Source organism: Coptis chinensis, chromosome 3 (genome assembly GCF_015680905.1).
Source record: "Coptis chinensis isolate HL-2020 chromosome 3, ASM1568090v1, whole genome shotgun sequence".
Classification (NCBI taxonomy): domain Eukaryota; kingdom Viridiplantae; phylum Streptophyta; class Magnoliopsida; order Ranunculales; family Ranunculaceae; genus Coptis; species Coptis chinensis.
Genome location: NC_141458.1, coordinates 648,685 through 672,211, shown reverse-complemented (window position 1 = coordinate 672,211; position 23,527 = coordinate 648,685). Strand labels below are relative to the sequence as shown.

The 23,527-nt window shown below is 40.1% G+C and overlaps 1 protein-coding gene and 1 pseudogene across 4 annotated transcripts; both read left to right on the top strand.

Moving 5' to 3' along the window:
- Nucleotides 1–199: 199 nt before the first annotated feature.
- Nucleotides 200–4,450, top strand: LOC147507025 (PHD finger protein ALFIN-LIKE 3-like; annotated as a pseudogene). The gene is made up of 5 exons (XR_015217522.1): nucleotides 200–479; nucleotides 596–628; nucleotides 911–1,139; nucleotides 3,265–3,403; nucleotides 3,963–4,450. The product of XR_015217522.1 is annotated as a PHD finger protein ALFIN-LIKE 3-like (transcript).
- A 13,444-nt stretch (nucleotides 4,451–17,894) lies between these two features.
- Nucleotides 17,895–21,962, top strand: LOC147507024 (RNA-binding (RRM/RBD/RNP motifs) family protein). Of its 3 annotated transcripts, XR_015217521.1 has the most exons (11): nucleotides 17,895–18,260; nucleotides 18,337–18,399; nucleotides 18,470–18,551; nucleotides 18,624–18,701; nucleotides 18,914–18,992; nucleotides 19,198–19,243; nucleotides 19,734–19,843; nucleotides 19,926–19,995; nucleotides 20,883–20,988; nucleotides 21,432–21,514; nucleotides 21,620–21,962. XR_015217521.1 is itself a non-coding variant. In XM_086599745.1 (10 exons), exons 1-10 carry the CDS (start codon nucleotides 18,000–18,002, stop codon nucleotides 21,648–21,650), a joined length of 900 nt encoding a protein of 299 aa, XP_086455871.1. In that variant the 5' UTR covers nucleotides 17,896–17,999; the 3' UTR covers nucleotides 21,651–21,962. The 3 variants fall into 3 exon arrangements, 2 of the variants coding, with proteins under 2 accessions (XP_086455871.1, XP_086455870.1); XM_086599745.1 differs by lacking the exon at nucleotides 20,883–20,988 and having other exon boundaries at nucleotides 17,896–18,260; nucleotides 18,627–18,701; XM_086599744.1 differs by lacking the exon at nucleotides 20,883–20,988 and having other exon boundaries at nucleotides 17,896–18,260.
- The last annotated feature ends 1,565 nt before the right edge of the window (nucleotides 21,963–23,527 follow it).

Genomic DNA, 23,527 nt, shown 5'->3' with positions numbered 1-23,527 from the left:
GTCAAGTCTACATTCATACATTCACCACCACTCACTTTATGTCTCGGTTACAACTTAATATTTCGGTAAAAATTTCGTGTATTTCATTGGAATTTTGGCGAAAACAACCGATTTCAATGAGATATGTATACGATAAATAAAACGATTTCAATGAGATACGTATACGATAAATAAAATAAAAGAATAGTAAAAAGAGGTCGTGTCCCAAAGAGGTAAGGACTCTAGGGATTTGAGAATTGAGAATTGAGAAATGAAATAAATTAATAAATTATTTTTTTATCTTTCCCTCCATTGAAATATAAAAATTACCCAAAACCCCTCGTCTCTGAAACACTTTTAGAGAAGGAAAAAAAAAAAAAAAAAAAAAAAAAAAAAAATTCCAATGGAAGGAGGAGCACAGTATAATGCTAGAACTGTTGAGGAAGTTTTCAGAGATTTTAAAGGACGGCGAGTTGCTCTAATCAAAGCCCTCACTACTGGTAATTTTTTTTTTTTTTTTCAAATTTAAGATTTGGGGGTTTTAAATTTTAGGTTTTTATTCATTTTTGGTATTTGAGGAATTCTAATGTTTGTTTATTTGGTTTTGGTTTTGCAGATTCAGTTGATTTTTTCAATCAGTGTGATCCAGGTTAGGGTTTTTCTTTCATTATTGGCTATTATTTCTTAATAATTAGTTGTTGTATCAGTGTAAAAATTGAAACTTGTGTAAAAGAATTGACTGTTACATCTTTTAGAGCTGTGTTGAAACTTGTGTAAAAGAATTGACGGTTTCTTTGAGAAGTTACGATACACTTTCTATTTGAGTAATCATTGGAAGGCATTAAATTATAGTTACCATTTTTCCTTTTTACTTGGTTTTCTCCTCGAGTTTTTCATTAATGGTATCTTACTATAAGTATGCATGGTGCAGAGAAGGATAATTTATGCCTGTATGGAAATCCAAATGAGCAGTGGGCAGTTGATTTGCCGGCTGAGGAAGTTCCTCCGGAAATTCCAGAGCCTGCATTGGGCATAAATTTTGCCAGAAATGGGATGCCAGAGAAAGACTGGTTATCGTTGGTTGCAGTGCACAGTGATGCTTGGTTGATAGCTGTGGCATTCTATTTTGGTGCCAGATTTGGATTTGATAAAAATGAGAGGTAAGATTTTAAACCAATTTATGTTCTCATCGACTTTGTTGAATGTTCAACTCATAATTCGTTGTGGAGCATTATCTTAAATCTTAAATCTTAAATCTTAAATCTTAAATCAGATTGTGATAGTTGTTCAAAGATGCTTACTTGATCGTACGGGGTCATGTGCTTTTCTTCTGTCCTTCTCTCTACATGAATGATTGTTATTTAAAGTCGTTATTTTTGTAACTGTTAAAGTTTTTATATTGCATTTGAAACTTCCTACTTTATGTAAGACGCATAGATTGGACTTTGATGCATTCCTTTTATATGTTCTATATTCATGCTAGAATATACATTGGGGTCAGCATGAAAAAGAGTAAAGAGTAATTCTTGGTTAGACGATTTGTACTCTGGAAGTCAATATTTGATAAGTCGATATTAACGCAACTTCTATACATTTGTGTAATTTAAGTTTTGATCAAATAAAAATGCATAGTAGTCATCCACCTTCATGTCAGGTTTGAAAATGTGACCCAGTTCAGCTCTAGCCTTCTTTAAAGTCTTAACAGCGGGCGCCCATTATTGTCTGATTCTCCATATTGTAGGCAATAATAAATGCTATGTCACATTGTATATGCTAGTCACTATGAAGAACAATAGTGGATATCAGGTAGTCAAATGTGAATATGAAGTTAACTTATTAAACAAGATAATACAAATGTTATCATTGTTTTCTGTCTTAGGATTAGTGAACTTGTAGTCCTGTACCTAATACCCATATCCGTACCTGGGAATATGTAGGAAATAGTGTGCTCCATTTGCTTTTATACGTTCAACATCTTGCTGATTCCTGTGAAAGGAAGTATATCTTTAGTATATTAAATGACTAGATAATGCCCCGCGCCTTAAAGGAACTCATGGGGCGTGCCTTTGGCACACTTTCGCTTGGGTTTCAATTTTCAAAAATAAATTGCTTTGACAAATGTTGTTTACAATTTTTACTTTGTTTGTCATGCCTATGGGAAATAGAAGCTGTTTTTATGTTTAAGGATGTATCTATATCATGTTTAGTATAGATGACTTACTGCCCCATACAATTTGGACTTCGAGGGATGAGTTTGAAGCCCCCGGAAGCAATAACTTCTATCTTTTCACCAGTTTGTTAATTTAATTGTAGTTGCAATTTAAAAAGAAGGGGAAAAAAAATAAAAATAAAACACACACACACACACTAAAGTTGACAATAGCAAGACTCGAACTGCTGACCAACATGATGAAGGTTGACGGAAGAGCCGTTTCAGCCCACTGTTCTTTGTATTTACCTCTTTGTTATTTTGTCTTCTAGTGCCCAAAACAACCCTATCTTACATTAAATACCAACTTTTATACCTTGGAAGCCAACTTCTATCAGTTGATCTTAGTGCAATTTTTATACATTTGTGTACTTGAAAGTTTTGATTAAATAAAAAGAAACTATAGAAGTCTACAGGATGCTATATAGATACTGACACCTGATAGTCTGATACTCTATTTATAGTTCTTGGACACTTCTGCCTCACATGTACCCTTTTTTTTTTCTCGTTGATTTTTTTATTTGGTTTGTCAATACTTATAGTTATAGAGATTCGAAATCCATAATGTATCAGAGGTTACTACAGAGAAGAATGTTATGGCACACATCACATTGAATATGTTATAACTATAAAGAATCTCAATATCAGGAAGTTAAACTTGAATATGATGTTAACTTATCAACAATGTATTGTATGTATCATCATTGTTTGTCTTAGATTAAGATATTGTATATATCATCATCGTTTGTCTTAGACTTTTTAAAGTGAACTTGTATCCCATACCTGGGAATATTATGACAATTCAGAACCAGTCAAATTTGTGAGTGCCGTGTGATTTTCTTACTTCACATCCAATTTAATGGGTTCATAGCTTGAGAAGTATGGAAAAGAGAAAACACTTTTGTATGAATATATAGGAAATAGTATGTTCCAGTTTTCTTTTATATGTTCATCATCTTGCTGGTTTTGGTGTCACAGGAAACACCTCTTCAGGATGATAAGTGATCTAACAGTTTGCTTTATGGAAATTTTAATGCATATCCAATGTAATCCTTGCTAATTTTGCTGCAACACAGAAAGCGCCTCTTTAACATGATTAATGAGCTTCCGACAATATTTGAAGCTGTGAGTGGAACAGAAAAGAAACAAGTGAAGAAGGACAAGACGTCAGTTGTAAATCAGAGCAGTAGCAAAGGCAAGACAAACTCAAAAGCGGTAAGTAGTAATGATAATATTTTGACTGTCTCGATAGGGTATGTAGCAATTCAGTTCTGTTTATGTGCTGTGCTTCGTGGTCTATTGCATGGCTAAATATAATTCATAAGTCGCACTTGGTTTAAATAGTTATTAATTACTATGTGTGGTAACTAGATTATAAGTAGAATATCCACAAACAGTGTCTTATTGCGATAGTCAAATTGTCATGATAAGCCATCAGTCTTATTACAATACGTAGATTAATGAGAAAGAGAAAGAAGTTGGTGAGGATGTCAATACATTTTTGAGCTTCGCTAACCATGGAAAGCATTGTCAGAGTTACAGAATTAGAATTGTTTCGTGCTTAACATTGACAATGGAAGCATGATTTTTTCATAGGGTTCCCTACTTCCCAGTTTACTTTCCCTAGAGTGTCCTTATATGTCTTGATCTATTTTAGGTCTATAAATGACAATGGTGCCTTTTTTATTACTCTTTTTGGTCTCTGATGGTCTGTTACTTGCCTTAATTTTATGCTTAGATTCGAATTTCTTGTTGATATACTTGACACTTGCAGAGGGGTACTGAGTCTCTGGGAAAGCAGTCCAAGCCAAAGCAGCCAGTTGAAGATGAAGAGGGTTTGGAGGATGAAGATGACGAGGAGCAAGATGATGCCCTCTGTGGGGCATGTGGAGAGAACTATGGGAAAAGATGAGTTCTGGATATGCTGCGACCAATGCGAAGTTGTGGTTCCATGGAAAGTGTGTCAAGATCACTCAGGCCCGTGCTGAACATATTAAGCAGTACAAGTGTCCATCTTGTAGCAACAAAGCGAGCACGGTAGAGCCCAAGTCATGATCCATCAACATATTCTCACCCCTATCTTCCCAGTTGTGAACTTGGCTAATTTTCTAGTATATCGTCTGTTTTCCTTTCATTTGCCGTGTTGGCGACAGATGTTCATGAAGAGTTCATTTCAGTGATTCTTACTCTGGATTAACTATACTGATTGTCTTTAGGTTAGAAAATGGTCCTTTGTTTTTAATTCAGGAAATGTTCATTCTACTCCGATGTGACACAATAAAACCATTCTTAAAAATATGTTTATGCTGCATATAAAAGTTTGGTTGGATGGTATATTTTCACTTTTTCAGTGACCTACTATGAGTATTTTCTGCTTGTATTTACCTAAATCATACGTGAATCATCCTTTCTCAAGTACCAATTCATGCTACCAGTGTTTACTTGCAATATCAGTGTCCATTTAATCATCTCTGTAAAGGTTAGTTTTGTGTTTAACCTAATCAACATATGGGAATAGGGGATAAGTGAGATTGGTGATGTTATGATTGAGTTCAAGTGATTGAACTGTCTACGTATCAAGTTCTCTTGTCAATTTGAATAAAGTTAGATGTAGTTCCTCTTCTCTTTTTATAAGAGATTTCTCGATCTTTCCTCTTTTTCCGCGTCAGGTCGCTTAGCGCTGCTGAAGTTATGGCATTGGTGGATGCAGTAGTATTCGAACGGTTATGGCATTGGTGGATGCAGTAGTATTCGAACGTTACCAGCCGTTACGGGAGAACAAGTACTCGGTCCGAAGCTCGCTGTCTCGTCCTAGACGAGGAACCAACTTTAAGTGTGGCGATCTGATATGAGACAGCGAGCTTCCGCAGGCAATGAGATCCATAGTTCCTCCCATACACGACTTAGCATTGTCTATCAAATATTTTATATTTCACAAATTCATTACCAAAAGTCCAAAACAGTGCATATATTATTGTTTTACTCTTGCCAATCATTTCCTTGTATTCACTATTCAGTGGTATGAAATAGTCAAAATTCCAGTTTTTAGGAACAACCTCTTTCTCTCTAACACTAGCATGGACGCAAGCAATGCCCAGCATCAACATCTGATGAGCCTCGCCAAAACTCCATTTTCCCTTCATCTAAACTCTAATCCATCTCAATCGTCCATGACATACCTACCACCAACGGGTGTAATACAAATAATGCAACATCCACCCTAGGATCCAAACTACCTTCAATACCAACACCACCAACAACAATTATCACTATGCTACATGGATTCTTTGTTGGAATCTTCATGTGTATTTCAAATACTTGTGTGTTGTTTAGTCCCACATTGATGAGCCACCACTAGCAAGTGAGGTATTTGAGGTGAACCTCTAACATAAGGGCGTGCCCTTAGGGTACAAAGGCTTTTGTGTTAGGAGGAGGACTCACCCAAAGCCACACGCCACGCCGCCATACCGAAGGCCGCCGATTAAGTGTGACTTGGGCTTGGGCTGTTTGACTAGTGGGTAGTGGATTATCAAGTTTCGGCTAAGCTAAAGTTCTACTTTGATTAGGTTTTGTGAAACCGAATTAAAGAGGTGTCCTTCTCCATCTATGATTCAGTCATGCCTCTATATAAACACAGCTATGTTCATTAGAGGGGATTAATCACAGAACAGAGAGAGAGAGGACGCAGAGAGATAGAACTCGTGTGCTGCTACTACCTCTACATCGACTGAGGCAGAAGCCGTGCATATACTGCTGCCACTATAGAACCAGCGAAACAGAAGTTGAAGTCGTCCTACACCCTTCTCTTACCTACACAAAACAGATAAGTCTTTATTGCTTCAATCTTCTTCTTCTCTTCCGTCGGCGCCAGAGAGAGTTATATTCTCGTTCTAGAGGGTAGTCTATTCTAGTGCAAAGTTAGGCTGCTTTGTTAACCATTGAATCCTGTGAGGAAGACGCCCTTGTTGCCTTTCGCACCATTGGAAGGCGGCTTAAATCTTTCCTTAAGGACACCTAATCCGCGCCTTGGTTATTACATTATTATTCCTTGTCTTCTATAAGTTTCTTTTATCTACATACAACAATCTTAAGGAAAGATTTAAGATGTCTACACCGTTGACACCACCCGATCAAAGAAACTAGTGCGAGTCATGGAAGTAACTTCGTCTATGAGAGATCTTTGCACCTCTACTTGAATGCTCGCAAATTTACCTAATGTGTCAAAGATTGAATCCTTCAACGGTTCACACTTCAAGAGATGGAGAGAAAGGGTATTCACAGCCCTAGATGTACTCAACTATGCAAAGTATCTCATCGATACAAAGACCCATGGAGGGTTCTAATGATTTGAAAAGAAATCAAAACCGCTTTGGCTCAATGGGAATAAGGTATGTCGTCATGCTATTTTGAGTACCTTGTCCAATGAGATTTTTGATATTTATTGTTCAAATAAGAATGCACATGATATATGGGAGAGTTTGAACAAGAAATACATAATAGAAGGGATCTTTGGTACTTTCGAAATATGCTATTGGGAATTTTCTAAAGTTCCATATGAGAGAGGATAGAGATGTAACGCCTCAAATCCATGATTTTCATGTCTTGATTAATGATTTGAAAACCGAGGGGTATTAATTTACCCGAATCCTTTGTTCTTTGGATGTTTGATTGAGAAACTCCCCGAGTCTTGGAAACACTATAAAAATAGTATGAAGCATAAAGCGTAAGGTGATGACTCTTGAGGATGTGATCATTCACATTCACATAGAGGAAAAGAACAAGACTTCGGGATGAGGTGTTGTCTAAGGAATTTCATTCTAAAGCCAATATCGTTGAAGGTAATCCCAAAGAAATCTAACAAAACCTCTAAGAAGCGAAGTCCAACAAAAATAAGAATTTCAAGGTCAAAGGCACTTCTTTTAAAAGGAGTGGTACTTGTGATGGAAATTGTTATGTTTGTGGTAAACCCGACATAGGGCTTTTCGGTTGCACACAAGAAAGACACCGATGATCCTCCCAATGCTAATCTAGTTGAGGGAGATGATATTGTTCTTCTTTATTCGTGTCACAAGTGTTCATAGCCACCGGGAAGAGGAACTGGGTACTAGATTAAGGTGCCACCCGCCACGCGTCGTGGTGATGTTGAAACCTTCTCGGATTACATACTAGTGAAAGATGAAAAGGTCTATATGGGTGACTCTAGGTCTGTCTGCTCTGTTGAGGGAACAGGCAAGGTTCTTCTGAAGTTAACCCGGGGAAAACCCTTTCACTTAGTAATGTTCTTTATGTTCCCGAGATTAAGTCGAATCTGATTTCTGTGTCCCTCTTGGGAAAAGTCGGCGTTAAGGTGACTTTTTTGAGTGACAAGTTTGTTCGACAAAGAATGAGGGGTTTTGTTGGTAAAGGTTATTGTAATAACAATTGGTCTTTTCATGTTGAATGTACTTGACAACATTATTATTAATAAGAATGAATCTGCATACGCTTGGTTGCTTGACTCTTTTAATATATGGCATGGTAGACTAGGACATGTGAATGTTCATTATATGAAAAGGATGAAAGCATGTGGTTTATTGTCTAATATTTCTGATTTTTCTAATGATAAATGTGAGATATGTCTTTGAGACTAAAGCCACGAAGAAAAACCACTCAGAACTGTGTCTAGAGATAAAACCCGGATTACTAACTCTTATTCATAATGCAGGATTTGGGTGAATTCGTAGTACCATGTCTAGAGGGGAAGTTTTATTATATTACATTCATAGATGACTTCTCTAGGTACACCATGGTATATTTACTTAGACACAAGCATGAGGCGGTGAGATGTTTCTCAAGTACAAAGTCAAGTTGAAAACCGACAAAGCTGTAAGATTAAGAGACTTGGTCCGATAGGGGTGGAGAATATGAGTCTAACCCCTTCCGGGACTTTTGTGACAAGAATGGCATTATTCATGAGACTACTCCACCATACTCTCCCCGAGTCTAATGGAGTAGCCGAACGGAAAAACAGAACACTAAAAGAGATGATGAATGCTATGCTTGTAAGTTAAGAGCTTCCCCACTGAACTTGTGGGGAAGCAATCCTATCCGCTTTGCCATATCTGAGAATAGGATACCCAACAAGAAAACAGGGAATAAGACACCATATGAGTTATGGAAAGGTCATGTACCTACCCCGACATACTTAAAAATGTGGGGTGTCTTGCTAAGGTTCTTGTGAACGAACCTAAAAGAGAAAAATTGGGACCTAGAACTGCTGATTGTATGTTCATTGGTTATGCTCATAATAGTCTTTGCATATAGATTTTTAGTAGTAAAATCTGATAATAACCTTGTCGATGCTAACACTATTATAGAGTAAAAATGCTGATTTCTTTGAGAATTTGTTTCCTTTGAAAATTGGCATTGAGAGGTTGGTAGCTCCTAGTGAACAACAATCAATCAGATCCCGAAATTTCTCGAACAAGAAATTCGGAAGAGTAAAAGAGATAGGAAATCCACCAATTTTGGTGATGACTTTTACACATTTCTTCTTGATGATGATCCCGTGGACGATAATGAGGCAATCAGTTCTCGAGATGCACCTTTACGGAAGGATGCTATACACTCGTGAGCTAGATTCGATTATAGCTAATCACACATGGGAGATAGTTGATCTACCTCACCGGCTTAAACCTATATGTTACAAGTGGATCTTCAAAAAGAAATTGAAACTAGATGGTTCCATTGAGAAATACAAGGCTAGACTTGTAGTCAAGGGTTCTCCCGAAAAAAAGGCATTGACTATTTTTTGATACTTATGCTCTCGTGAACTAGGATTTCTTCTATAAGAGTTCTAATGGCTCTAGTCGCTATTCATAATTTATTTATTCATCAAATGGATGTAAAACTGCATTTTTGAATGGTGATCTTGATGAAGAAATATATATGATGTACGACGAGGGTGCGATAGTGCCGGGAATGAGCATAAGGTATGCAAGTTAGTTAAGTCTTTATATGGGTTGAAACAAGCCAAAAACAATGGCATGAAAAGTTTGACAGTGTCATGATGTCTAATGGATATCACATAAATGATGCTGATAAATGTATTTACTTTAAATCTTTTGATGTGAATACATATGTGATTATCTGTCTATATGTGGATGACATGTTAATCATGAGTCCTAGCCTTGATGTTGTGAGAAAACACCAAGATGTTTTATCCTCCCAATTTGAAATGAAGGATTTGGGAGAAGCTGATGTGATTCTTGGAATCAAAATCATCAGAAACAGTGATGGCTATACGCTTTCACAAGAGCATTATGTTGAGAAGTTTTTTGAAGAAGTTTAACTTTTATGATAGTAAGCCCTTATGTCGACACCTTATGAGGCAAATAGTGAACTTCGGAAAAATGCTCAATATGGTGTACTTCGATCTAGATATGCCCAAATTATTGGTAGTCTCATGTACTTGATGAATTGCACTAGACCGACATTGCTTATGCGGTTAGCGTGGCTAAGCAGATACACTCATTGTCCTAGTCGGGAACATTGGAGTCGTTAGAGAGATTAGCCAAGTACTTGAGAGGAACAATGAATTACGGCATAAGGTTTAGACAAACTCCACCCGTGATAGAGGGTTATTGTGATGCAAACCGGATATCCGATTCTCATGATATCAAGTCCACTAGTGGTTATATTTTCACCCTAAAGTGGAGGTGCGATCGCTTGGAAATCTTCTAAGCAGACCTTGATAGCTCGTTCAACCATGGAGTCCGAGCTTATTGCTTTAGATAAAGCAAGTCTTGAGGTTTGAGTGGCTTAGAAACCTCTTGGCGGATCTTCCTATTGGTACAAAACCGCCCAAACCGTACCTATGCATTGTATTTGCCGGGCCTAATAGCAAAGGCAAAGAGCAAATTGTATAATGGGAAAAGCAGCATATTCGCCCCGAGACTACGATCTATAAAGCAAATTTCTTTGGAATGCTGGAGTTGTGGCTCTAGATTATGTGAGGTCGAGTTAAATTTGGCCGATCCTCCCACAAAGCCACTTAACAGAGACAAGTGGTTGATACGTCGAGGGATGGGACTTTTGCCTTAGATAGAGGGCGACACTGACGGCAACCCCACCTATGTGATTGGAGATCCCATGAAGTAGGTTCAAAGGGAAAAACAAGTCACCTAGTCGCTCTGGTATGCTATTGTCTTTATTTGAGACGTCCCACCCTATGACTAGATAGCATTTTTGTATACTTTGTATAACTTGAATAGCAATGAGAAAAAGGATGAGTTATTTTACTCTTAATGGAATCCATAGTCCATTATTTTTATGAGATAGTGTATTTTAACTGCTATGTACACTTGATGGATATCCACCTACGTGAATGTAGAACTGGGTCGGTTCTTATGGGTATTTAGGCAAATATTCTAGAGCATTCACTTAACACAGGTAGCGCAAGGGCCAAAAAGCGCAACACCGCAGAACAGGCATATAATGAAGGAGCAATGTGGGTGCATGTCCTCTATTTTACTACAAGGGAATGTTGGTTCAAAGATTTTTTAATCCACCACTTTCACGTATTATAAGACATGTTACCCTATGACTGTTCAAGCCCAAAAGCACCAATATCTTATGCATTGTTTTTTCGATTCTCTCGGCATTTCGTTAACCCATTTCTTTTTGTAATATCCTATTCCAAAATAGTGGGGGACTATAAGTATTTTGAAATAGTGGGGGATTGTTGGAATCTTCATGTGTATTTCAAATACTTGTGTGTTGTTTAGTCCCACATTGATGAGCCACCACTAGCAAGTGAGGTATTTGAGGTGAACCTCTAACATAAGGGCGTGCCCTTAGGGTACAAAGGCTTTTGTGTTAGGAGGGAGGACTCACCCAAAGCCACACACGCGCGCGCCCGCCCGCCCCGCACCGAACCGAGTCGTGACGTGGGCTTGGGCTGTTTGACTAGTGGGTAGTGGATTATCAATTGCCTAAACTTGTTTTTGCTTTTGCAGCAAGTTTCGGCTAAGCTAAAGTTCTACTTTGATTAGGTTTTGTGAAACCGAATTAAAGAGGTGTCCTTCTCCATCTATGATTCAGTCATGCCTCTATATAAACACAGCTATGTTCATTAGAGGGGATTAATCACAGAACAGAGAGAGAGAGGACGCAGAGAGATAGAACTCGTGTGCTGCTACTACCTCTACATCGACTGAGGCAGAAGCCGTGCATATCTCGCTTTACACTATAGAACCCGGTGAAACGAAGTTGAAGTCGTCCTACACCCTTCTCTTACCTACGAAACAGATAAGTCTTTTACTGCTTCAATCTTCTTCTCTTCTCTTCTTCCTGTCAGCCGCCAGAGAGAGTTATATTGCTGTTCTAGAGGGTAGTCTATTCTAGTGCAAAGTTAGACTGCTGTTAACCATTGAATCCTGTGAGGAAGACGCCACTGTTGCCTTTCTGCACCATTGGAAGGGGCGAAATCTTTCCTTAAGGACAGCCTAATCCGCGCCTTGGTTATTACCTGTTATTCTGTCCTTGTCTTCTATAAGTTTCTTTTATCTACATACAACATTCTTGTTATGTGTGTAGGGGAGCAATATCCCCATTAAGGAACATTGCATACGAAACATAAGCGATCTCAATACAACGACCTCCAGGACCGATCTATGAAGCAGCTCTCTAAGAAACATTGTATACGCGACTTCAATACATCGACCTCCAAGACCGACTGTGAGCGGCTCATCAGTATAGGTGGTACGCTAAAACTCAGCCGGCCCGAGACATCACAATGCGCGGCGAATAATCGAGACCGAACGCCTCGGATAAAGGCATACTCCATCATGTGTAATCATTACCAAAATCTTACCTTCATCGAAATGGGGTTACCTCACCCACTCCCAATCGAAAACAACTAAAATAACCTCCTCGCTACACTTGTCCACCGGGTCCCCATGTCCCAAAAATCCAAGCCCCCAAAGCCTATAAATACCACCTAATGGAACTACGCCGGACCTGATTCTTCTCTCCCCAAAAAGAGATCAAGAGAAGATATCGTAGGCACTTCGCCAGAGCGAACTTCGGTCTAATCCAACCATAACCACCTCTTTATCTACAAGATGTCGGGAAAAACCTAAACGATCCTTTACATTGGCCCAGTGCGTGGTTTTGATTATTTGAGAACCACCTTAAATCGATTCATCCATCACCAATTCTCAAGCCCACGAAGCATGGTCACTCAAGCTCAAGTCCAACACCTTGCCCACCAAAATAATAACGAGCGAGAGCATTTCCTTTGCTCGGGGAGGAAAATGCTACTTTTACGAGCTCGGGTGGATAGTTACCAACAACAACAAGTAGGTAACGGAGCGCAGAACGGCATCAACGACGTTAATCAACAGATTAACGAAGTTATTACAAAGGATTGGTCAGAACGCCGTAAAGAAGGATTCGACACAGATTGTGCACAAGATGCTTAAGACATATCGCGCGTCTCTGTTTAGCGCAGAGGTCCATGTCAAAATTAGCGACTGGACAGTCAAGCGCATCCTGATCGACCTCGGCAGTTCCTGTGACATCTTGTTCTACCACACCATGCAAGAGATGAACTTTCCCAAGTCCGTCCTCGTAGACCCGATCGCCCCCCTTTATGGGTTCAATGGTTCCAAGGTCGATCCCATTGGTGATATTATACTTCCAGTGTCGGTGGGATCTAGAGAGGACAAGATCAGCTGCAATACACGGTTCTGCGTTCTAGACAGCAAGTCGTCATACAATGTCATACTCGGACGACGTTGGATCCATCAGATGTAGGCGGTACCGTCAACGTTGTATCAAGTTCTCCGTTTCCCAGGACCTAGAAGAATGATGGAACTTAGAAGCAATCAGCATGAAGCGTACCATTGTAACGGATCATGTCAACAAGTGAGATCGCCCGAACCGACCCCCCACACATGAACCCACCAAGAACACAATGGCACATGACTTAGTTGCCGAAGTCAAATCCGAATCGCCAAGCGTAACTGGGGCTCTAGCAAGCGATTTTTCTCTCCATCGCGGATACCCGCTTTCGCCCCCGAAGTCCTTACCCGCCAAACAAAGGATTCCAAAGATTGATCCAACGTCGATAACCGTCGCCAGAGTATCGAGGTCGCCTCCATTTCGTGTTAGGCCGCCATTTACATGATGGCCAGCAGCCACACCATCAATGTGCATGCAGCCAGGTCCCACTCCCCAGGTCGTGGGTATCCTCGGCGTTGCCGCCGCGTCGCTCCCACTCTCCGGCCCGGTCGGTCATGTCGTCCCACAAAGTGTTCAGACCCCGATAGCGAATCGCCAAAAGCGGCGCCGCCGATGCAAAACCTCCAGCGGCAGAAAGAGAAAAAGTGAACCTAGGCACCGAAGACGACCCCAAGTTTGTATATGTAGGGGCTAACCTCAACCCCACAATCAGGACCCACCTTGTAAATTTCTTATCTATGAATAAAGATGTTTTTGCTTGGTCGTATATTGATGTGCCCGGAATAGATCCCGCAATCGCATGCCATAAATTAAATGTTCATCCCACCGTCTCCTCATACCTGTTCCACTGAGGTACGGGACGCGCAGCGTGCGTGTTCCTCCTTCAAAGCCTTGTAGTCCGCTTCCAGATCTCCGAAGTCCGCATCCAGATCATCATAGGCCTTAGTAGTGTCCTGAGCAACCTTCTTGCAGTGAAGGGCATAATCGTTCAGCCTTCCAATTTCCACCGGTTCGGCCGCGAACGTTCCTTCAAATCCTTCTAGCTTCTAGCCTCTTCGGATCTTCCGGCCGATTATCTTTTAGCATCTTCGCCAGATTCGAGTTTCATGAGCCTTCCGCAGTCCTCAAAAAGCCTCACGCTCCATCTTAGCAAATGCGTCTACACATTCTTCAAATCTCCTCGACAAACCTTCAACACGGACTCTCTATCCGTTTATTGAATGCGCAATCTCTTTCAACTTTTGGAAACCAGCGACAAAGCTGCCATAGTTCACGATATAAACAAATCAAAGCAATGAACATAACAAAACACGCTTATATCAAAGGATCGACAAACCCACGCACGCATACATTGCGCGATTTCCATCCGCCAGATGTTATCCGGCGATCCCTCATCCAGGTTCCTTGCGATTACCATCTAACGCGATCTGTTCCAAAGAAGGTGCCGATACCTTTACTTTCGACCTGGAACCGCAGTAAATACGCTTTATCGTTCATTTGCGCTCCGTGTTCATCTAAATACACGAACCGGGCCTCCAGTCATCAAGACTCTCAACGGCCTTCCCTTCCCACTCGCCTTGGGAGCCTCGCTCGCTTCTAGCGGATCGGGTTCCCGCCCCGCCGAGACGGACTAGATCCCACACCAAAGGTCGCCAAGTCCATGACTGCCAGTTCGGCCTTCGCCTCCTCTCCACCGCTAGCACTTCACTAGAGCTCTCCCCATGGCGTGTCGCACAACCTTAGCCATTCAAGCCCCTCGCTCCGAAACCACTTCAGCTCTTCTCTTCTCCGACCTGCCCCACAGGATGAAGCGGTGAGGAAGCTGATCTCCGCCCACACAGAGCGCCAATTGTTAACCCTTCGGGACTAAAACTCGAACTACCGGCCCTGCGCATTAACCGCCAGAGGACGCTGGGCGCCATCGCCCGATCTCGTCCTCCGTGTTATCGATCACTTGTACGCTTCTCCATCACCACCCGCTTTGCGTTCGACCTAGAGCTCGCTCTCTTTGAGCCTTTCTTTTCTCGGATCGCAGCACCTCCTTTTCCTCAAAGAAATGCCAAATTCGGAAGCTTCGCGTTTTTGTTCTCGACTCAACCGCTAACCTTTCTATCTCCCCGATGGGTTAAATTGTCCGCGACAGAAACTCTCGCAAACACAACAAAGAGATGAACCAGCTAGAAACAACAAATTACCCACCCATTAAAGTGTCAAAGCAAGACAAGCCTACCCACGGCTGGGCTACACATCCTAGTTCGCGAACCTACATCCACTAGCACGGTGGTTGCCAACTAACAACAACGCCTCTTCGTCCCAGCCTCATTGCTTACACCATCGAAAGCACAAATGACGCACGCCGCCATGGTTTGCAAGCTAAAGTTCGATTACCGGACGCCTCATTACGTAGTGCTCTATTATGTCGGACACCCCTATGTGGTATTCACCATCGGCATTCAACAGTCGAACACCTTAAATAGTCGCCAAGTGTTACCAATGAACCGCATGGAGACTTCCCCACGTTGACTTCGAAGTCACAAACCAACTTCGAAACGGTATCTGCATGTATGCTCTCAGCTGACCTTCACAGATGATTATTCCACCATTCGGAGGATTGTACCTCTCACTAGGAACATCTTCACTCAGCCTGGGTTCGTATATTTCCAGGTCGGGCACATTGATCCCATAAGTCGCTTTCGCACTCGGAAACGAGCTAGCAAAGACGATGCTCTACCGCCTTAGGGGTAACTTCACTTTCTTTGGCGTCATCTCCCCTCGACCCGACGTACTAGCCACGCCATCTTCTTCCTCGACCCGGATCGACTATTAACCTCATCTACCCTAACTTCTTCATCCACTTCCAGTCCCACCACCACCACCACTACTCAACGAAGTCTTCATTCTCCTCTTCATACTCTCCGCATTTCGGTGAAATCTCCCGAACCTCTTTCCGGCGAAAGTGTCGCCGAAATCCGACATTGTAGTATTTCCTTTTTCTCAAATTACCCAACCTTAAACCCTACAACCTAACACCGACCTACCAACTTAACAAACCCTACATCGAACGAAAGAAAGCAAAGTGAAAATGAAAAGCAAACAAAGAACAAAAGCACTCACCCGCAGAGCCCTAGCTTGCGTTTTTATGAAGAAGAAACTGAAATGCCTTTTGGTTATCCCAAATTTGATTTTGCACAACCGCTTGTTCGGGTTCCCAAGAAGTTATGATTACGCCTATCATATAGCCCACACACGTGTCCAAGGACTGCCTTTCATGGGTTCCGAATAACGCGCGGCGACCACGACTCCTTTCCAACTGCTATGATTCTCGCCACGCGCCACCCACGCCCAATTTTTCTTTTTCTCGCCAAAACCATCATGCTACAAGATTCAACTTCGGTATCTCTCGGTCGAACGATCACCATAGCTCGCTCATGCTTCACCTAAGTGTTGATTCTTCTCGCCAGATCGCTTTGCACGAACACAACCAATCCAGGGGGGGGGTAGGGGAGCAATATCCCCATTAAGGAACATTGCATACAAAACATAAGCGATCTCAATACAACGACCTCCAGGACCGATCTATGAAGCAGCTCTCTAAGAAACATTGCATACGCGACTTCAATACATCAACCTCCAAGACCGACCTGTGAGCAGCTCCTTCTGTATAGGTGGTACGCTAAAACTCAGCCCGAGACATCACAATGCAAAAGTGCAGAATCGAGACCTAACGCCTCTGGATAAAGGCATACCCCATCATGTGTAATCATTACCAAAATCTTACCTTCATCGGGAAATGGGGGTTACCTCACCCACTCTCAATCAGAAAACAACTAAAAATAACCTCCTCCCTACACTTGTCCACCAGGGTCCCCGTGTCCCAAAAATCCAAGCCCCCCAAAGCCTATAAATACCACCTAATGGAACTACGTCAGACCTGATTCTTCTCTCTCCAAAAAGAGATCAAGAGAAGATACGTAGGCAAATTTCTTCGCCGTAGCCCGAACTTCGGTCTAATCCGAACCATAACCACCCCTTTATCTACAGTAATCAGGAAAAAAACCTAAACGATCCTTTACAATGTGCATAATCCCTCAACTTACCATAGTGTGCAATCAGTGAATTTTTAATGAAGTAACCCCGTTTCTCTAATTTTGGACAGCAACCAACATTTAAATCATGAGAAACAACTTATTAGTCTAGGTGATATTGGAATGGTGGCAATGCCCTTGAAATAAGTCAGGAATGTTAGATTGCGCATGTTTGAGCCTCAAGATAAACAAATTTTATATACATATTTTCAGTGTTTTTAAACTTGCAAAGAATAAATAAAATGTGTTCACTTCGAACTTGGGGATGACAGTTTAGCTCACAGTTTGGGTCTCCTTTAAAATCATCTTTAGAAATGAAGAATGATAATCAAGTGAGCGGAGTGAACGTTCTGGGTCGAATGGAGGGTATGTAGACAAAAAATCATTTAGTTGGTTTCTGTGTGTCTGTCCTCATTTTTCGTCTCTTCTCTTCGTCCCTCTCCTTTCCACGCCCTCTCAATCTCTCGACTGCAATCTCTTCCTCTCCCCTCTCCGCTCACGCCCCACTGCATAGCAGTATACTAGTAATAGAGACTTATGGATATAGAATTTATGTTGTGTTTTCTTTATAGTATAGTCCGTGAGTGGAGCGAACATTTTGGGAGAAGGGGGGGTTATGCGGACAAAAACCAACCTGTCTGTCCTCATCTCTTCCCTTCTGTTTTTTCTCTTCGTCTCTCTCACTCTCCTTTTTCCTCTCCCTCTCCAGACACTCTAAATCTCCACTCCTCCTTCTCCATCTTCCTCTCCCACTCCACTCACCCCCACTGCTTACAGTATACTAGTTAGATGAGGGAGGTTTTAATAATTTGTGTGACTCTCTCTTGGAGGTAGTTCTAAATTGTCAATAAATAAAGGGTGATTAAAAAATAACATCAATTTGAAATCTCATAATCTGCGAAATATTAGAAATTCCAGAGTTTTGAGGAACAACCTGTTTTCTCTCTTTGCCATGGACGCAAACATCATAATTTTTTCCCCTTGATCCATTTCAACCGTCAATGACATACCCACCACCACCAGGTGTAGTAGTAGTAGAAACAACAATGCAACAACATCCACCTTATGATCCAAACTACCTTCTTTACCAACAACAACAACAACAACATCACCATCCTTATTACAATGAACAGCAAAATATAAACACCCTTTTTGTCTCTGGCATCCCTGATGATATTAAGCCCCGTGAAATTCACAATCTCTTTCGTAGACGTCTTGGTTTTGACTTCTGCCAACTCAAGTACACTGGTCGTGGCAATCAGGTTCGTGGCTTGATGTTGCCCATTATCATGTAAATTTCGTTTTTTTTAATTTTTTATTGGTTTTTTTTCCTTGCAGGTTGTTGCATTTGCCACCTTCTTTGACCATCAATCAGCAATGGCAGCAGTGAACACTTTGAATGTAAAAAGTTTATTTCTTTATATGTTTTATTATACTCAGCATTTGGTTCACTGTTGTAATTATTTTCCAGGGTGCAGTCTTTGATCCTCGGACAGGAGCTGTATTGCATATAGAACTAGCAAGATCAAATTCACGGCCAAAACGTTTACGTGGTATTTTTAAATCTGTGTTTTTTCAATAGCATTTTGTGGAATAGTTGAGTAATAGGGTGAGTTTCTTTGCAGCAGGAGCTGGAGCTTACTATGTAATCGACAAAAGAACTAAAGTATCAGATGATGCCCAACAAACTTCCAGCAGTGATGGTAATGGGATTTTAGAATTTGAATAATCGTGATTCTATTATTTGTTTAATGCACATTTGTAGTATCTGTCACTTTCGTTTGTAATTTCGTTTTATGTGTAGTCATTTTACTTGAGAACTGAGTGCAGTCTAGATTTCACACACAAGGGACACTATCACTAGAACTAATTCTACAGCTCACATGCACGTTTTTGCCACATTTTGCACATCCAGGAGATGATGGATCTGATGAACCATCGGGCACCAATAATCCTAATTCAAGCAACAAGGGAGAAATTTCTACTGCCGAGAGGTTTAAATGCACTCAGAAACACACATAACTTTTCCTTTGAACTCTTACATTTCTGGATTTTGGAATCTTTTTCAAACTACAATATGGAAAGCCTTGTGCTCAAACAAAATTGTATTCATTCCGCTCCCTCCCCCCCACCCCCTCTTTTTTTGTGCATCCTTCTCTATGCCAGAAAACTAATTTTGTTGTGTACCCCATTTTTCAGTGCTGACAAGGCAGTTGATCATGGTAATGCTGGAGTTACAGAAAATGTAAGTCATCATTACAGCGTTAACATAATTTTTGCCTTATCCAAACTTCCAGGGTCTTAATAATATGAGTCTGCTTGTTTGTGATTGTGTCTGTGTATTTATCAATTTATTTATTATCATTAGTATTATTTTACTATTATCATTTTTATTATTATTAGTTAGGAGAGGAGCAGACACGGCTTAGGCCGTCCAGGGAGGGTTCACTATTATTTTTTATTTATTTATTATTATTATTTTTTTGGGGGGAGAGGTTCAAAATCATACACTGAACAATCAAGGAAACAAGTGTATTAATCTTGAATAAATTTACTCTTATATGAGTTTGGAAAGATCAGATTTTTGAACAATAGTAGCATTTCCAGCAGGCATTGACTCTCAAGTCATTTAAAGAGAGCGACCTGCCCTCATAGGTCCACGTCCATTCCACTAAAGAGATATGCCTTGTTAGCTTTTGGCTTGTTCGTTACTTTTCATGCTTTAATTGTTACAGGAGCAATCAGAGAAGGCTGTAGCGGGAAACCTACCACCATGTTCCACTTTGTTCATAGCGAATTTAGGTCCAAATTGCACAGAAGAGGAACTGAAGGGAGCTCTCTCCCAGTAAGTTGCAATGTGTTATATTCCTTCTAATTTTCCATTTAGCTTGTCTTTATTCTGGGTAATGAGTGATATTCTTGTGTAGATATACTGGATTTCACATTGTCAAGATGCGTGCCAATCGAGGAATGCCAGTTGCCTTCGCTGATTTCGAGGTGCACATTGTTCCTGCAGTTCTGTTTTGTGTTCATTTTTTTTTTTTTTTTTGATTGGCAAGCCTGTTTTAAAATGAGATCAGTAACTCTTTGATGCTGGCGGGGTTCGAGCCCCAGACCTCTGGTATCATCACCCAAAGGTTTTACCGACTTTGCTAGTCGACACCTGCAGTGTTCATTTTTTTTTTTGGTTTTTTAAATTCAATTCTTTAATTTTGGAAAAAAAAAACAAAAGAATTGAGCAGGAATCTACACATGGGAAATCGGATTTCAATTCTCAATTATAGGTTCAATAAATTTATACTGAAGTAAGTGAACCAATTTGCATGAGAGCAAGAAAAGAATTACAATTGATACGGCATCCTTGGAGAAGTTGGATTGTAGGAATTACCTCAGAGACTTAAATCCAATTATTCCCGGATGTCATTTATGTTTAGAAAGGATACGTAGGAGCTTTGTCTATGTTATTAACTGTTGCTGCCCCTTCTAGTTCACTAGTTAAAAGGAAAATAAGATGTGCGAGAAGTGGATGTTGTGCATCAATGACGTTTCTTGAGCGTTAATATAAAGTGAATGTAGGCACATTAAGAGTCAGACATGCATAATTTACAATGTAAAACCACAGTCAGTACGTAGTTCACTTGATTGGTTGTTAGTGTGCTTCCATATGGTAAGTTACTTGGTATCTTGAACAATTTTTCACTTCTTGTTGGTCAATAGAATCAAGCCGGGTATTGATTCGAGTAGAATGCATTTAATTAATTTAGACAAAACCATTTCTTATTTCACCTCGTTTTGAGATTCTTCTTCTATTTCTGGTCACGCATACATTGAGAATCGTGGCATCTAATCCTGAGCTGATTTGGTCCACTCGGTCTTTCTAACAGTGCCTGCAAGTTGAATAATTATGATGTACTAAATCTTGGTGAACTAGTATTCCCGGGTGTCAATTGTATTTTTATCTTGGCGGAGTACACAACTGAGCAAAACAAGGTAAGGCGTAGTGATACAGGGAGTTGGGACTACCATTTATTTTCCATTAGATAATAATACTATCTTCCTATAAAAGTTTAATTTGATGCAACAGCAGGGAATCTCTGTTGCTTAAATGTGGCTTCATTGCTACCTGAATTGTTTGTTCATGCTTTCTGGGGGTGACCAGTGGTAAACGCTAGTAACTCCTCAGATTGCTGCGAACCAAGTCAGAAATGAAGTTAATGACTACTGATTTAAGATGATTGACAATTCTGTCAAAAGCCAGCAAAAGCATCTGTCTCACTCTGTTTTCATAAAAAGAAAAAGAAAGCCATCAAAAGCATGTCTCACTCTGTTTTCATACGATGTGACCTTGATTGCATATTAAGCTTCACAGAGATCAAAACAACCTTTTGAATAACCTATATGCTGTGATCTCACTACCCCGTTCTTCTTGGCAGGAGGTTGATCAGGCGACTGAAGCTATGAATGGCCTTCAAGACAGCTTGCTTCCCTCGTCTGACCGTGGGGGAATGCACTTGGAGTATCCTTTTCTTATTCTTTGTTCTAATATCACAACTAGATTATCTTTAATGATGTGTTTTGAACTTGGAGAATCCTTTGCTGTTTCTTGACATGTGGTTTTCAGATATGCCAGGTCTAAAATGAGGAAAAACTAGGGAGAGGAGCAACCTGTGGCAGAGCCAAACCAGCTCATTAAGTTGACATTGAGCAAGACATTGGAAACATTTGGACTTTGCTTGCAACTGTTATCTGCAAACAGTTCAAATTGATAATCAGATAGTAACAACTACGAGTGCATGTTGGTTTGGTATTTGTTTTCCAATTGCTGTTTTTCTGCTGTCTGTTTTTTTCTGGTTGCATAGGCAACTAGAAAATCTGCAGCCCTTTGCTTGTTGCATAACTTTATTCTTGTGAGGATAAAATCACTAACTCTAGCCCCAATCAAATCTCCAGGATACCTTTATCAAGTTTAGCTTGTAAGCACAAATACAACTACTTGTAGCCAGTGTTTTGTCCGGCAGATGTAGAGTGTAAATGCTTCTGCCCGTTGTATAACACAAAGTCCAGGGTTGCCTTGAGCTTGCCATTCTAATCTTTGCGAAGTACGAAAAACCGTTTGCACTTTGCCAATGAAAAGAATTGCGTTTTGGCTAAGAGAACTGCACACGCTCAAATCTTTGATGGAATCACATATTCAACAACCTATCCAACAGTTTCGTAATAGACGATTTCTGATACTTCAAAACTTCTATGTGATATATGATTAAGAAATGAATTATAATTTGATTTGAAACTCTCTATCTGTTGGCCGCTTAAACCAACTTTGGTGGTTAAAAACTTGAAGATTTGATTCACTCATTCATGCAAGTGTCATGCTCGAATCAACATTGTTAAACAAAAATTCAACATTAGCTGTTTCTTTTATTTGCTCATATGGACATTGCTCATTAATTCTATGTTTTGATCTTTGCCCTTGTAGTAGTTTCTAGATGATTTGATTATTTTATGAGTAAGTCACATTAGACAGAATCGTTAACAAATGGGACCTTCATTTAGGATATTAGAGATATTTACTATCTATTATAATAAAACAAAATGGATAGACAAAAGCTGGTGGAGATCGCGTGGGCATCTGAGTTAGATGTGGCGTGGGGATTTGCGTAGATCTTTTCTCAGCTTTTAATGCAAATTTAATCAATAAAACGTTTCCATATTCAATATATACATTGGATGTCTAATGGATGCCTAATATAATCAATATTTCAATTAATAAAAATATAGTGAGATAATGAAGAAAATTAGTGATTTGAGGTTTCACTTGAAAGGTTGTGTCACAATAGACCTTTCTAATACCATATTAAACTCTTATTAAGGTGCCACTAAAAATCACTTACTAATAAATATGTGCGGTTTTAAATGGGGAAAACTAATTTATGGTGTGTTTGTTAAATTTTAACTCATGGAAAGGAAATGAAATAAAATGGGTGGTCCACTATGGAATGGAATGGAAATGAAATAATTTTAAATGGTATGTGTTTGGTAAACTGGGGAAAGGAATAATCATGTTTGTTTGCAAAAACTATGGAAAGGAATAATTGTATTGTTGGGTCATGGGTGTATTAGTAGTAAGTCCCTATCTATCTATTTCCTTTCCTTTTCTTTCCACAAAATTTTCAGGGGTTAGCTAAGCACACAAAACCTTTTCCATTTGTTTCCATATGGAAAAGCCCATTTCCTTTCCACGTAAACAAACAAACTTTAAAAACTATGGAAAAGGTGGACCACTCTTATTTTCCTTTCCTTTCCATAGTGTTTCCATCATAACAAACACACCCTTAATTTAAACTCATTTTGATTGAAAGTTCAAACATTTTCTGAGGAAAAGAAAGGATTGGGTGGGCTTTAGCTGTGGGCTTCAAGAAATTGAGGTTAGTCTTCAATTAGGTTGCAAAATAACGGTTCATTGAGGGGAATGCCTAAGTCCTAACTTAAGTAACCGATTGAGAAAACCAATCTCGAACGCTTCTCTCTC

Coding starts and splice junctions, on each gene's coding strand:
- LOC147507024 (XM_086599744.1), top strand. CDS start 18,000: ATGACATACCCACCACCACCAGGTGTAGTAGTAGTAGAAACAACAATG. Junction 18,993..19,197: donor GAAATTTCTACTGCCGAGAG/GTTTAAATGCAC, acceptor CCCATTTTTCAG/TGCTGACAAGGCAGTTGATC. Junction 19,244..19,733: donor ATGCTGGAGTTACAGAAAAT/GTAAGTCATCAT, acceptor TAATTGTTACAG/GAGCAATCAGAGAAGGCTGT.